General features: G+C 39.3%; 1 protein-coding gene across 1 annotated transcript in view; it reads right to left on the reverse strand.

Moving 5' to 3' along the window:
* kat6b (K(lysine) acetyltransferase 6B) overlaps positions 1-13,186 on the reverse strand; it is a 144,224-nt gene that overhangs the window by 21,597 nt on the left and 109,441 nt on the right. Inside the window, exons 12-13 of the mRNA XM_085970442.1 lie at positions 6,328-6,421; positions 2,198-2,429 (exon numbers count right to left, since the gene is read on the reverse strand). Coding sequence (XP_085826568.1) covers positions 2,198-2,429; positions 6,328-6,421 — 326 coding nt within the window. The remainder of the gene's footprint in view (positions 1-2,197; positions 2,430-6,327; positions 6,422-13,186) is intronic.

The following is a 13,186-nucleotide window of genomic DNA, read 5'->3' on the forward strand; positions in this document are numbered from 1 at the left end:
ACTGCCCGTTAAGAGGCTATCCCCATTTTACCCCTGCAAGTGCGGGCTTCCCAAAGGCTGCGAACCATGCCAGGGTCAGCAAGGCGAGCAGTGGGTCTGCGGGAGTGAGAGGGGTCAGAAAGTGCGCTGTGGAGGTGAGTGATGGGTGCAAGTGTGGAGAGGTAAGTATGAGAGGTGAGTGTAAAGTGTTAGAAAAATTTACTTACCTTTGTTTCTTCCTGCAGGCTTCAACCCTTGGGGATCCGGGGGTGCCTCATCTCAACGGCAGAGATGACAGAATGGCTGCTGCATTCTCAGATGCAGCAGCCATCTGATTTCTACTGAGGAAAGAGGTTTGGTGAGTCTTCAGTACAAGGGCTCACCTTAGAACAGAGATTGTCAGTGTTTGACAGCTTCCCAAAGCTGTCAAACGCTGACAATTTATCTGTCAAAATTTTTTGACAGATGAAACGTCATACGCTGACGTCCTCCGTCACTGGCTTTCCCTTAAATGGCCAGCTAAGCCCGCAGGGCGAGCTTAACAAGATCAATCAAGGGAAAATAGCATGGGTTGGCCAGACGTCGTTGGGGGTGGGACTGAAACCCGACAACCAGCAGCCCCGCCCCCAATGCTCCCCCATTGACAAAATCCAGCCCTATGACCCGATGATATTGCTCTTAATTATGTTTTGACTCTCCAGAGGATTCACCAAATAATTGTCTCATTTATGTCGTTAGTAAAGTCCTCATCTGATCAGGATCTGCTTTTGTAAACATTTTCAGTGGTGAGCGTTTTTCTCCGTTCCTAAAACGGCAATCTGTGTGACAAGCAATGGCATTATTGCAAATATGCAGATTCCTTGGCTCATTCATAAGAAAATGTCCTCAACTATACATGCTTTTGTGATGAGATGCAATACCACAACTTCGCATTGTAGTACTGTTTCCAAATCGAAAGTATGAGTGCCCAACCCATTGTGATGCTACACTTTTCCTTCCTTAAAAGAATACCATAGAGACCATTCATGATGATCTGTGAAATATTCTTTCTATGAGACAACCAGTTAACCCAATAACTGATTGCAACATACAAACGATTTAATATCTGAAATTTCATTTTGTAATAATAAATGGGCACGATCATTAAAAACAGAAATTGCTGGAAACGCTCAGCTGGTCAGGCATCTCTGGAGAACACAGAGTTAATGGGGGCGATTTTAACCTTACTCGCTCAACAGAAACCTGGTAGGTGGGCAGTTAAAATCGCCCCTGGCTCTTACCTGTCCGAAAGCTGCCATGATCGCAACATCTGCAATTTTAACCTGCTGTCCTGAGCAGGCAACAAGGACAGGCGCCCGGAGCCAACAGGGTCCTTCTTTACATATGCATGTTGCGGCCCAATGACATCGTTGAAACCAGACTGCAATTTTAACTCAGGCCTGAGCGGGGAATCCACCTGGAGTTAAAATCTGGGCCAATGTTTCAGGTCGATGACCTTTCATCAGAGCTCCATCAAATGTGAAGAGCCTTCACATTAGGTTATGCGAGCTCACCAGGAATATCTAGTTGCCATCTTAAGAATCAGGTTAGTGGGCAAATGGAGAAACTGCATTTATGTAACACTTTGTCAGGTCTCTCTGAAACACCTCAATGTATTTCACAGACAATGCCTTTATATTGCACTCAGGCCAAGCTTGTATTGCACGGTCATGTTGCCCAGGTGTCCTGCAGCTAGCTGCAGCCTGAAAGCAAATTTTCTAGGATTCACTAAAGTGGTCAGTTTTTACAGCTATGCAATTCTTAGCAGTGATTTGAACCATTAGAATAGGCAGACAGGAATTCTCTTTAACATCTCATCAGGGAACAGCGTAAAACAGGGCAAGTTCCAAAAATATTATAATTCTCTATCATATAGTTCAACTTTAAATAAAGTGAAAATACACATTTTCAAAAGTCAACTTGTTAAGGCTTTTCCAGTAATAATACAGTATTCACTTAATTCTGCGGAGGTGTCTGAACTGTTAAACATTAAAGCTGATTGAGGAGTTAAAGGCTGCAAACTTTACAGGAAGATACGCAATATGTAATTCAGAGAGATGATGTCAATCATGGAATCTGGAAAATGATTCTAGTGAAATGATGTAATTATGTAATGTTTGTCAAAACCAAGGCCGTGAATTTGTTTACACCTTATGTTTACCTTACATATTATACCTACTTGCATTGTTGCTTGTCAATCATCTTTAGCTGCTGTAGAGTCATTGCAATGTCATGTGGACACATCCCTGTTTCCCTGCTAATACCCTTTATACTGATATGCTTGTCCTGATGCCGCTGCAGGTATTCTAGTATTACACTCTTCCAGTAGGCCAGGTACGAAAGCCGTCCCAGGTCAGACAGGGGCTTTTCAGGTGATCCTGCCTGTCCCTCTTGCCTTGAAAGTAAGTAGCCTATATACAGACCACAGAAAATGCCATTAATAACACAGAAACAAAATAACATTTAGCCCATTTAAATCATTTTGTTACTTTGATCCATATACTGGACCAACTCAGACTATTTCTCAGAATCTGAGGTACTCCACATAAGACAGCTGTTGAATTTAACACCTTGGCGCTAAATTCTGCTGGACACCTTTCAATGAAATTGTAAACATGAGTAAGTTTCTTGGCCCCTTTCCAACAGAATGTTGCATGTCCGAAAAAGATGGGAGAAAAATATTTTTTTAAATTGGGGGGGGGGGGGGGGGGGGGGGAGAAAAGAAAGAGAATTACTCGTTTAACAATAATTCTAAATATTGTGGAACAACATATTTTCCAGTTTCATTATCAACTACAAATGGTCATTGCTTTGTGTGAAATACAGCTGCACTTAATTGAATCAGTTTTCCTGATGACTAATCATTCAGTGCCATTAAATAAATTTGTGGAGAGGGCAGTGAAACAAACCATTCTACGATCTCAGCGAGAGGAAAGATTGCAATTAGTGTGTGTTGGGGATGAGCAAAAAAAGACAGTCTTATTATTAAATATTGCTGAATGTGAAGCAACAACCAGTGTCCCAGCTGAAGGAGACAGAAGGAAGCAGTGAGAAACATAAATGGCAAAGAGAAAATGGCAACATTTTAAAGGAAGCAAAGAAATTTGCTGGAAGATGTTCACTAACATTTAGCTAAAGACATGTTTTATTGCCTTCTGTGCACATCAACACAATTACCACACCAGGCTTAAAACAACATGCTCAGAACTTCTATCACAAGGCATGATTTAATCTTTTCATAGAGTTCACGTTGTAAGAGATACTGAAGTAATCTTTAAATCACAATTAGAGAAAACCCATACTAGATAATTAATGGAAGCTGGCAGCTGTCTCCATTTGGAAAATGCACTTCAAAAGGCAGCAGGGAATCGGTACAAAGTAAAGAGGATTCGCTTCCGATGATTAACCTTGGCTACACAGGTCAATACATAACGCAACCACAAAGTAATGAGGCAAAATGTTTTTAAAAGTCCTCTATAGTTTTATTCTGAATTTGGAGGCGGGAAGAGAAATTAAATAGGGATATAAATAAATTGGATGAAGACAGCGAGTTGTATATCCAAGTTTGCAGGTGACACTAAGTTAGGAGGTGCAGCAGGTTGTGTGGACAGGAGCAGGAAGTTGCAAAGGGACATAGACAGATTAAGTTAGTGTGCAAAACTATGGCAGATGGAGTTCAAGGTGGAGAGGTGCAAGGTTATCTGCTTTGGATCTGAGAAAGAAAAATTGGAATATTTTCTTAATGGTGAGAGAATAGGAGATTTTTTAATAGATTTTTGGGATGTGGGCGTTGCTGGCAAGGCTGGCATTTATTGCCAATCTCTAGTTGCCCTTGAGAAGGTGGTGGTGAGCCGCCTTCTTGAACCACCGCAGTCCTTGTGGTGAAGGTACTCCCTTAATTGGGTTGGGAGTTCCAGAATTTCAACTCTCTGACAATAAAAGTATGGCGATATATGTCTAAATCAGGGTGGTGCATGACTTGGAGGGGGACTTGGAAGTGATGGTGTTCCCATCCTCCTGCTTCCCTTGTCCTAGGTGGTGGAGGTTGCGGGTTTTGGGAGGTGCTGTCGAAGAAGCCTCTCTCCTACTTACAAGGCAATTTTCTCTTTCCATTCCCATCACTTTATTGTTCGATTATTTTTCCATTTTCCTTTCCATTTGTTTAATATTTTTATTCTCCTTCATTGTATTAACTTACTCTTTCATATTCTTTAGCTTTCTTTTTCTGTTCTCAGGATCAAAAATGAGGTAGGGTAACATTACAGCAAGGAACTGGGTAAAAACATTGGAGTGGAAATGAAAACATATTTTGGGGATGGGGAAGAAGAATGAAAGGATGCAAGTGAAGAAGCAGAAACATTTTTGATCATATCTTCATTGGAAAAGTTGCAATGGGATAAACAGAACCAAGATAATGGTTAAAAAAGCAATGCAGCTGTTCGCAAGCAGAGATTGAGAGAATAATCAGCAAACCATGAAATGCTGACAAAATGCTCAGACCATTCAGAATCATGCATCATTAAATCAACAGATTTTGCAATGATATCAGCCAGATTCTGTTCTGAAACCTCTCTCTGGGACAAGCAATTAGCTATAGTAACTTAAAAAAATTAGAGTTGTTACCTGCATTTTAGGTTAATATTCACACAATACAACATTGAAATATTTTACATTTTTTTTAAACCTATAACAATGATTTTATTTGAAACAACTATTTCAAACTGTACAGAAAATGCAAGTACAAGTCTATTGGGGAAATATTAATGACCGAAAGGAATGTCAATTTTTCAAATAAAGCAAACAAAATATTGCACCAATTTCTGCAGAATGTCAAATTATTCTTCCCTTTAAGAAATATAGCTGTACCTACATGAGCTTATGTTACAATGCACCATATATACACACTCTGAATCTTTTAATGCTTATAACTACCTTGAGTAAAATACTATTACTTAAACATTAATTACTTAGAAGAAAAAGACCACACAAAAAACAAAATACAACGAAACAGTGCAGACAAGTTGACCTATGAGTTACTCAAAGCATTATACTACTTGTTGTAAATACAGAGAACATGGGAGCTTCTTACAAAAGTCTTATTACTAGAACACCAGCATCCTTCCAATATAATTTGCTACAATGAGACTGTTAAATGCCCTATTAGTACTATCCAAAGCAGATTCCACATCCCAGCACCACGCCGAAAACCCTCTATAGAAAAAGTTACAATAAAACCAAATTCTGCAAAAACAAGGGAACAGCTTGGTTAATGCAAATCTCTCCGAGCACCGTGGGGCCCTCCCAGCTGCAACTGAGGGGCTACGTTTTGGCAAAAACCGACAGTACAAACTTTATTGGGCACAGCAAAATCCCAGCCTTCATATTATTTTATTTTATGCATGATTGGATATGAACAGTTAGATCTTGCTAGGCTCATTACCAAACGGATATTCTAAGAGGGAGATAGTGCTTGGTTACTGTGACCTCAAGTCAAGTGACAGCAATGAAGAGGTCAGAGTGGGAATGTTTCTACCCAAATGTTTTGAGACCTCATGCAGCCCTTTAGAGGCCCATGAGAACAATCCAGGAGCCCTTAACAGAAGATCTCATAAAGCAAGTTGTTTTTCACTCCCCATTACTTTGGAATAGGCGTACATATTTGCATGCTGAGTTATGTGTTCCTAGGACACAGAAGAGGCAGCCTGGGAAGATGGCCAGTATACACTGCATCTTTAATACCAATTTTACAGAACTTGAGACTGCTTTGTGTATAACGCAAGGGACATTCTTTCACGGAGACTTAGAAAGAGATCAATGACCATTTCCTGAAAGTATCAAAAGTAATTTTCAAAACGCATCATCTGTGCTTCATTTAGTTTCCTATTGCTTGAATAAAATATAATTATTATATTTGAAAAAGCTTTTGAAATATTTAAAATTTTTCTTGTACCCAACTGTTTGATCTATAGAACATACTGATTAAATTGACTGCACTCTGTTTCATTTCAACCTTTAACAATTTGTTTCAGCCTACTGGCTTTGTGTGCTGGCATATGCTCTGACAGTTGTATTCTTAATTCAAGCTGAGAGGAATCAGAAGGGTAACATTTTCATACTTGAAGGAGTAGCAAGCCCTCAAATAAGTGACAATATTCTATTACTTAATGATGCACAAATCAAAGCAGTCACATCAAGATTAAAATGCATGCGTTTACCAATTTTTGTAGCCCGTTACTTACAAGAACTAACACCCCCAACTCTCTGACAAAGATCATTGGAACACGGTTTCAAACAAAGCAGAGCACTTACTGAAATCAATCAGGAACCTCCCAAAGCCTTGCCTTTGGTACTGGGGCATAATCATTATGCAGGAGACATTGTACTTCTGCTGGCAAAGCTTTTCCTGAGGGAAGGAGAAATAGACCTAGTTTGTCAGTGCACTGCTGATGCAGACAACACATGTCACCTACCACTGTCCTTGCAAAATGTCACACTAATCTAGGCAAACACTGATTGTTAATAACAATGATATATGACAATCTGTTACTGTTGTTTTCAATCAAACCCAAGTTGTCATCTCTGCTCTTTGACAAACTTGTTAATGCACAAGGTTTATCCAGGTCATAAAATCTTTTCAACTTAATTTTTCAATATAGCAATCTAAGTACACACTCCTTAGAAAAGCGTGGTGTGCATAGCAGCCTCCTCTGAAATGCACCTCAGACACGTTTAACATTTAAAAATGTGTAATGGGTTATATTTTGTACAAAACATAACATGAATGTATAATTCAAATTAACATCCAACAGTTAATGGGATCAATTTAAGGTGTAAATACTGTGCTGCTCCAGAAATAAGCACATTTTAAACAGTGCAGCAGAGTAATTTAAAATCATTTAACATATTTTGCTTATCAATATATAGCAGGGAATTAAAGCAGTATGGTGCGACATGAATTGCACTCCACTTTATTAGACTGATCCAAATAATAGATGTGTTACAAAACTAGCAGGCTTTGTTATACCTGCACCAAAAGGTGAAAGAATACATTACTTACCTTTACGTGTAGTCTTCATTTTCCAAATTAAATTAGCATCCATGTGACATGGGTAAGGTCAACTTATCCACAGGAAAATCACTAGGAATCCCTATCCCTTCAACATGCAACCCTCCCGCTGCACTGCATATGATGCCTAGCATTGTTATCTTCAGATATTAAAAAGTCAAACCGCAGACAATTAAACAAGGGAACCAGCAACAGGAGTCTGGCGCTTTTGAAAACCAAACAGCAAATGAATAATCCAGGATATGATCCTGAATGGCATTGTCACTGAATATTTAATTGATGAATATAAGCATGAATTCACCGTTTGAAGAAAAATTGGATGTCACCATGACACCCTGAAATGCACCAATGCATAGTGCCCTAAGTGGTGTGTGCAGCTTTGATTCACTAACTCTACAGAGTTCCTAATTTCAGCCACAGTATGCAAAAAGGATGCCAATCAGAATGCTAGTCTTTCCCTGTATGGGGAAGGAAGAGTCAGAGGGCAAGCTGTCATCAGACTGCGCACCTAGCAGCAACCTAAGACAGCATTTTGAAGAGGCCATGGAATGTGCTGCATCCCTGGCCTGCTGGCCTCAACTTGTGCATGGCCCAATTCACAGCCTGGGAAGCAAAAACATTCAAAATGATCTCGATGGGGAGAGGAAAAATTATTAAAATTAAAAAAAAAGCTACAGTTAAAGGTGCATAATCTTCCTTCTTTATTTGTTATCTATGGCTTGTGGCGGATAATGTCACAAAAGTAAGGAAGAGGGAGACTTCCTCTGCTTACAAATCAAGCTGTAGCGCTGTCAAATTGCATAAGACAATTTTGATAAGGATGAATTATTTCGGATAGAGTTTGCGAAAATGCTATATAATATATGGTTGAAATCACCCTGCGCTGTAGCTACTACAGAAATGGAATGCTATTTAATGTAGTCAATAGGATCTTTTTCTAGTACCAATGCAGATGTTCAGCCTTGGCTCAGTGGTAGTACGCTCGCTTCTGAGTCAGAAGGTTGTGGACACTTCAGTTTAGTACTGAGGGAGTGCTGCACTGTCAGACATGCCGTCTTTCAGATGAAACATTGAACCGAGGTCCTGTCTGCCTTCCCAGGTGGAAGTCAAAGATCCCATGACACAATTCGAAGAAAAGCAGAAGAGTTCTCCTGGTGTCCTGGCTAATATTGATCCCTCAACCAACATGACTCCAAAACAGATTATCTGGTCATTATCTTCTTGCTGTTTGTGGGGGCTTGCTGTGTGCAAATTGGCTGCCGCATTTCTTACATTACAACGGTGACCCTACACTTCAAAATTGCTTGTAAAGCGCTTTGGGGCATCCTGGGGTCATGAAAAGCACCATATAAATGCAAGTCTTTCTCTCATGAAGTTTTGTGTCTGCAGGGTACCAACACTTCATTGAATTTCCTTATTTTTTGTTATTTTGTGACATACAGAAAACTCTCCTGACATTCAAAGGTAAACTTGCTTTCCAATTCAGAATTCTGTCAGATGGGAAAGAAAAATGGTGCTGCGATTTCTTGGACCACATTTCGTTCAGGTATTATCTTAAGCAGAAATACTGGACGTGGTCTAATGTTGTTCTCATGTTAAATGAAATAATGGAGATCAGTGGCCACACAATCAATTTAATGAAACTGGCTGACACAACAGCCATCAGAAAGCCAGTTTTTCACATCAGGAACTACATTACAACTGTAGCCTCAGGCCCAAGAGAGTGTATATTATCTAGTATTACAGCTTGTGCAACATGAGATTTAGATCTAATTCAGGTTTTTAGCAGCACTCTTACATTAGAAGCAGCCTTATTTTACATAACCTTCTCAAATCTAGACCTTTGGATTTTTAACCAATGGTTCGCCAATTGATCCTCACTCTGAATAAATCATTACCAGTATGGCTACGGCAGCAGCTATGAAAGAAATGCTTTTTAAGACTGTTTAGCAGTTCTACAAATAGAGAATATCATGCGGTGATATCCTATCCCTTTTCTGGAACCAGGTTTAAAATTTCATGTTGTTAATCACTTTCAGAAGTAGACCTTAGGCATGCAGCATTTTAGTAAATAAAATAGAGAGAAGTTGCATTTCTATACCACTTTTCACACCCTCAGGATGTCCCAAAGCACTTTACAGCCAATGAAGTATTTTGAAGTGCAGTCACTGCTATAATGTAGGAAAAGCTGCAGCTAATTTGCGCAGAACACGGTCCCACAAACAGCAATGAGATAATGACTGTCATAAGTCTCATCATCGAGAAACTACCTATGAAATAACACTGGACGGCCAGCTGGTGGCGCCGTCCAAGGAGTATAAATACTCGGGCATTGGCCCCAGCTTTCCAGGGACATTTTGTCAGACAAGGAACTAGTGAAATACAACTAGACCTCCATGTTCTGAAACAAGTTGATTAAAGCCTTGCTTTATGCTCAAACCAAGTGTGTAGTGAGTTTTATTACGTCAATGAGCAGATAATCAGTTTTAGTAATGTTGGTTGAGGGATAAATATTGGCCAGGATATTGAGGTGAATTCCCCATGTCTTCTTTGAAATAGTGCCATGGGATCTTTCACATGCACCCGAGAGGGCAGGTGGGGCCTTGGGTTAATGTATCATTCGAAAGACAGCACCCTCCGACAGTGCAGCGCTCCCTCTGTACTGCACTAAAGTGTCAGCCTAAATTATGTGCTCAAGTCTCTAGAGTGGGTCTTGAATCCACAACCTTCTGACTCAAAGGTGAGAGCGCTACTACTGAGCAAAGGCTAACACTTGCCATCACTTAAAAAATAGCCATTACAGGTCTCTCTTTTCGAGCATTCATATTCTAACAAGAAAGAAAATTGGGTGAAATCAAAGACATCATAAGCAATATGTAGTAATTAGGGTTATTCTGTCCTTGTCTTTATGATAATCCTGGGAATCAGTGGGGGAATACACATATAAACATCTGTTCCAGGATATGAAGAAGTTGATATTGCTGTTCTTATTACTGTCGCAATAAGGATTACTGTAGATCTTTTCCATTTCTTACAGCAAATGTCCCACACTTGATGCTCTGGTGAAACTAACACAGGACACATGGACAGACCCCAACAATTCCAAGCTTGTATCTTTAGCTGATATATGCATATCTAACTTCAACTCTCCTACTGCAGACAGAGAATTTGTACATCGGGCTTACCATAAACCTCAGTACTGAATGTGGTGGAGATGAAAAACTGTACGAAACTCATCATTACATCTTGGTTTCAGAACTGCTGTATTAGCTAGATCGCTAGTGAATCTCTATTATCAAATACTGAAAAAAAATTGGCCTGGAATTTGCAGTAGTAATAAGAGCGAGGCTGTCAGCGCTCGCTGTTATTACTGCGTAAAACTGACCGCAACTTCTGGAGTCCGCACATGCACAATTAAATGCGGCAATCCAGAAGTTGCTGTCAGAGACACCCTGCTCCTCCATAGGGTGCGCTGTTGCAGTCTTCGCAGATGGAATCATTTAAAAATCACTGATTTGTCATGAACTTCAACTACTTACACACTATTCTCATTTTAAGGAGCAATGATAAAGTTAAGCCTTGTTCAATCAGGAGTAACTGAGTTTTTAACAGTGTACTAAATCATAATTACTGCTGAACAACCTCTCTGGCCCTGAAAAACTAATTTTACAAGTGTGGAGTCTCATTCTCTCAGAACATTAAAAATTGCAAAATTTTCATAAAATAAATTTAAAAAAAAGTTTTTGTTCTGATATTTACGTTGCTCACTTAACCCCATGTGTATGTCCCAATCTTTATTTTGCTTTCTGTACAATGATTTAAATGCGTTTTATATTCCCTGCTTTTTACTTCCTGCTTTGCTGTCTGTGAGAATTCTTCAATCTGATCAGCCTGCCTGCTGCCTGCCCTGTTGCTCGACGCCACAGATCCCCTGTATAAGGCGCCAAATTGAAACGGACGCCAGAAAAATGGAAGTCTACGTGGGCAGCTTTTTTTCCCCAACGTCAGCGGCGAGCGTAGTTCCTTCACCGCTGACTGCAAACTCCAGGTCAATATGCAGTTGCTAATGTTATCCCCATCCCTAATAACACATTCCCTAGTCACAGCAAGTACATATTTGAATCATCTTCTGATGACAATTATAATAGTCTTCCAGTATGTGCAAGCAAAGATTATATTTTAAAAGGAAAATGAAGATTCACCCAAGAAGGGATTTTGATACAATAAGTGTTTTAAGAACACAAAATTATCACATACAAATGTGGGTGTGGGTAGAGTGCGGTGGTAAGGGGGATTGCGGTGTGCAAAAAATCATCAACATTTATATAAAAGTTCTTGAACTTTCATGATGACTAACACAAATTGTGCTGGTTTGGTTTTAAAAGGGTCTGCAGCTACCTGCATCGGGAAAAAGATGATACGAATCCTGAATTCAATTAAAAAGGTAGAACAAGGTTCAAAATAATCTGGACAGGACAAAATATATTGGAGTCTGATCTAACTAGGTTCAATCAGTTTTCTTCAGTTATTCAAAATATTTCATAACAGTGTAGATATGTGACAATTTCAACTGTTTGTGCAATGTGCAAATCTTGTTTTATTTTGTAATTTTTGAAAGTCTCTGGCAAAATGGGGACCAATTATTTTAAGTATCGAACCTCTAAACTCAGCTAGAGACCATTGTAGGCCCAAGTTTCTGAGTCGAAGTGAGGTTGAGAGTTCTGGTTCTCCCAAGCATACCAAATCACAATTGCAACTGATTTGATAAAAGTTGTAGCCTGGTTAGGGTTGGAGAGGGATGGGGAACCATCAAGACATACTTTATATTCCTATCACAGATTTGAAGTCTCTAAATTAAATAATACGCTTTTCTGGTAAATACCTACTGGTCTATAATCCTTGGTTTAAGACTGATGTCACATTCTGCTCCAGTGAGAAATTACAAGAAGAATCAAAGACTGCATATGAAGGCGGTGATAACACAACCTTATTAAAGACGACATTGTTCCAATCACTTGATTGGAACTGTTGTCAGATGACTGCCACAGAACCCTTAAACTCAAGAGGTTGCGTGCATCCAACCATAAATTAAATGATAAATAATGTTCTAGAAATGCATCTATCTTCGTACACTTCTGACAGCTTCCCTACTTAAACTTGAAATACCTGTTTAATTAAATAATTATTCTGCCTTTCCATAGCTAACAAATTGCCTAGATTATCTGTACCAGGTACCAACTGCAGAACCTGAAGAAAGCCAATCAATTCCACACTTTTCTCTTCCCCCCCAGTATTAGCTGGTCCAGGGTGTGGAAGTTGGAAGGATTGGAAAAGGAGAAAGTTGCATTAAGTATCTAAAGATTAGGAACAAAAAAGTGGAATCATTTATTTATTTCTAGGTTATATTTCAGTATGGTGTATATTATAATTAGGCATCAGTGTTTTAATGAGGCAAAACAACTATTGAATCATGGTAGTTAGTGACTTTTAATGGAAAACTGATGCACATTAGGTTTTGCAACATTTATTTTCTAAGCCTTCACAAGCTTGTTCCGGATTGTAGCTCTATTTAGTTTTACGACCATCAGAACCAATCTACTAGCTGAATTGTTACTAAATATTATTACATTACACAGGCCCGTAATTTCCAAAAGGAGGCTTCCTGCGTGCGGATGCCTCCCATCGGAAAAAAAATCTACGCCCTTGCCCGAGGACTCCCGAGGTCTGGACACATCCGCTCCTGGGCCTCTCCACAGTCGAAATGCGCAGGACCCACGTATCCCAGGGGCGCAGGCGGTTCGCAAGCATCCCTGGGATCACGTGGGCCAGGCGAGCCAATGAAATAAGGGAATCCCCCTTCATACTTTCGACAGATAGACCTGTCAAAAGTATGAATGGGGATCACCCCAAAAAGACACTAAAACATTAAATAAATAAATAAAATAAAAATCATGTTTTTAAAATGACATTATTAAATTAAATATTTTAAACAAAAATTTATTTTTTGAAAAAAATAAAGTTTTTTTTTTTTTACAGGGCTAAAAATAAACTTACCTTTTTAAAAGTATTTTAAAATGATAAATGAGCGAATTTTTAAAAAAA

This window comes from Somniosus microcephalus, chromosome 29, assembly GCF_052327205.1.
Source record: "Somniosus microcephalus isolate GS21.2 chromosome 29, FLI_Smic_1.0, whole genome shotgun sequence".
Lineage (NCBI taxonomy): Eukaryota > Metazoa > Chordata > Chondrichthyes > Squaliformes > Somniosidae > Somniosus > Somniosus microcephalus.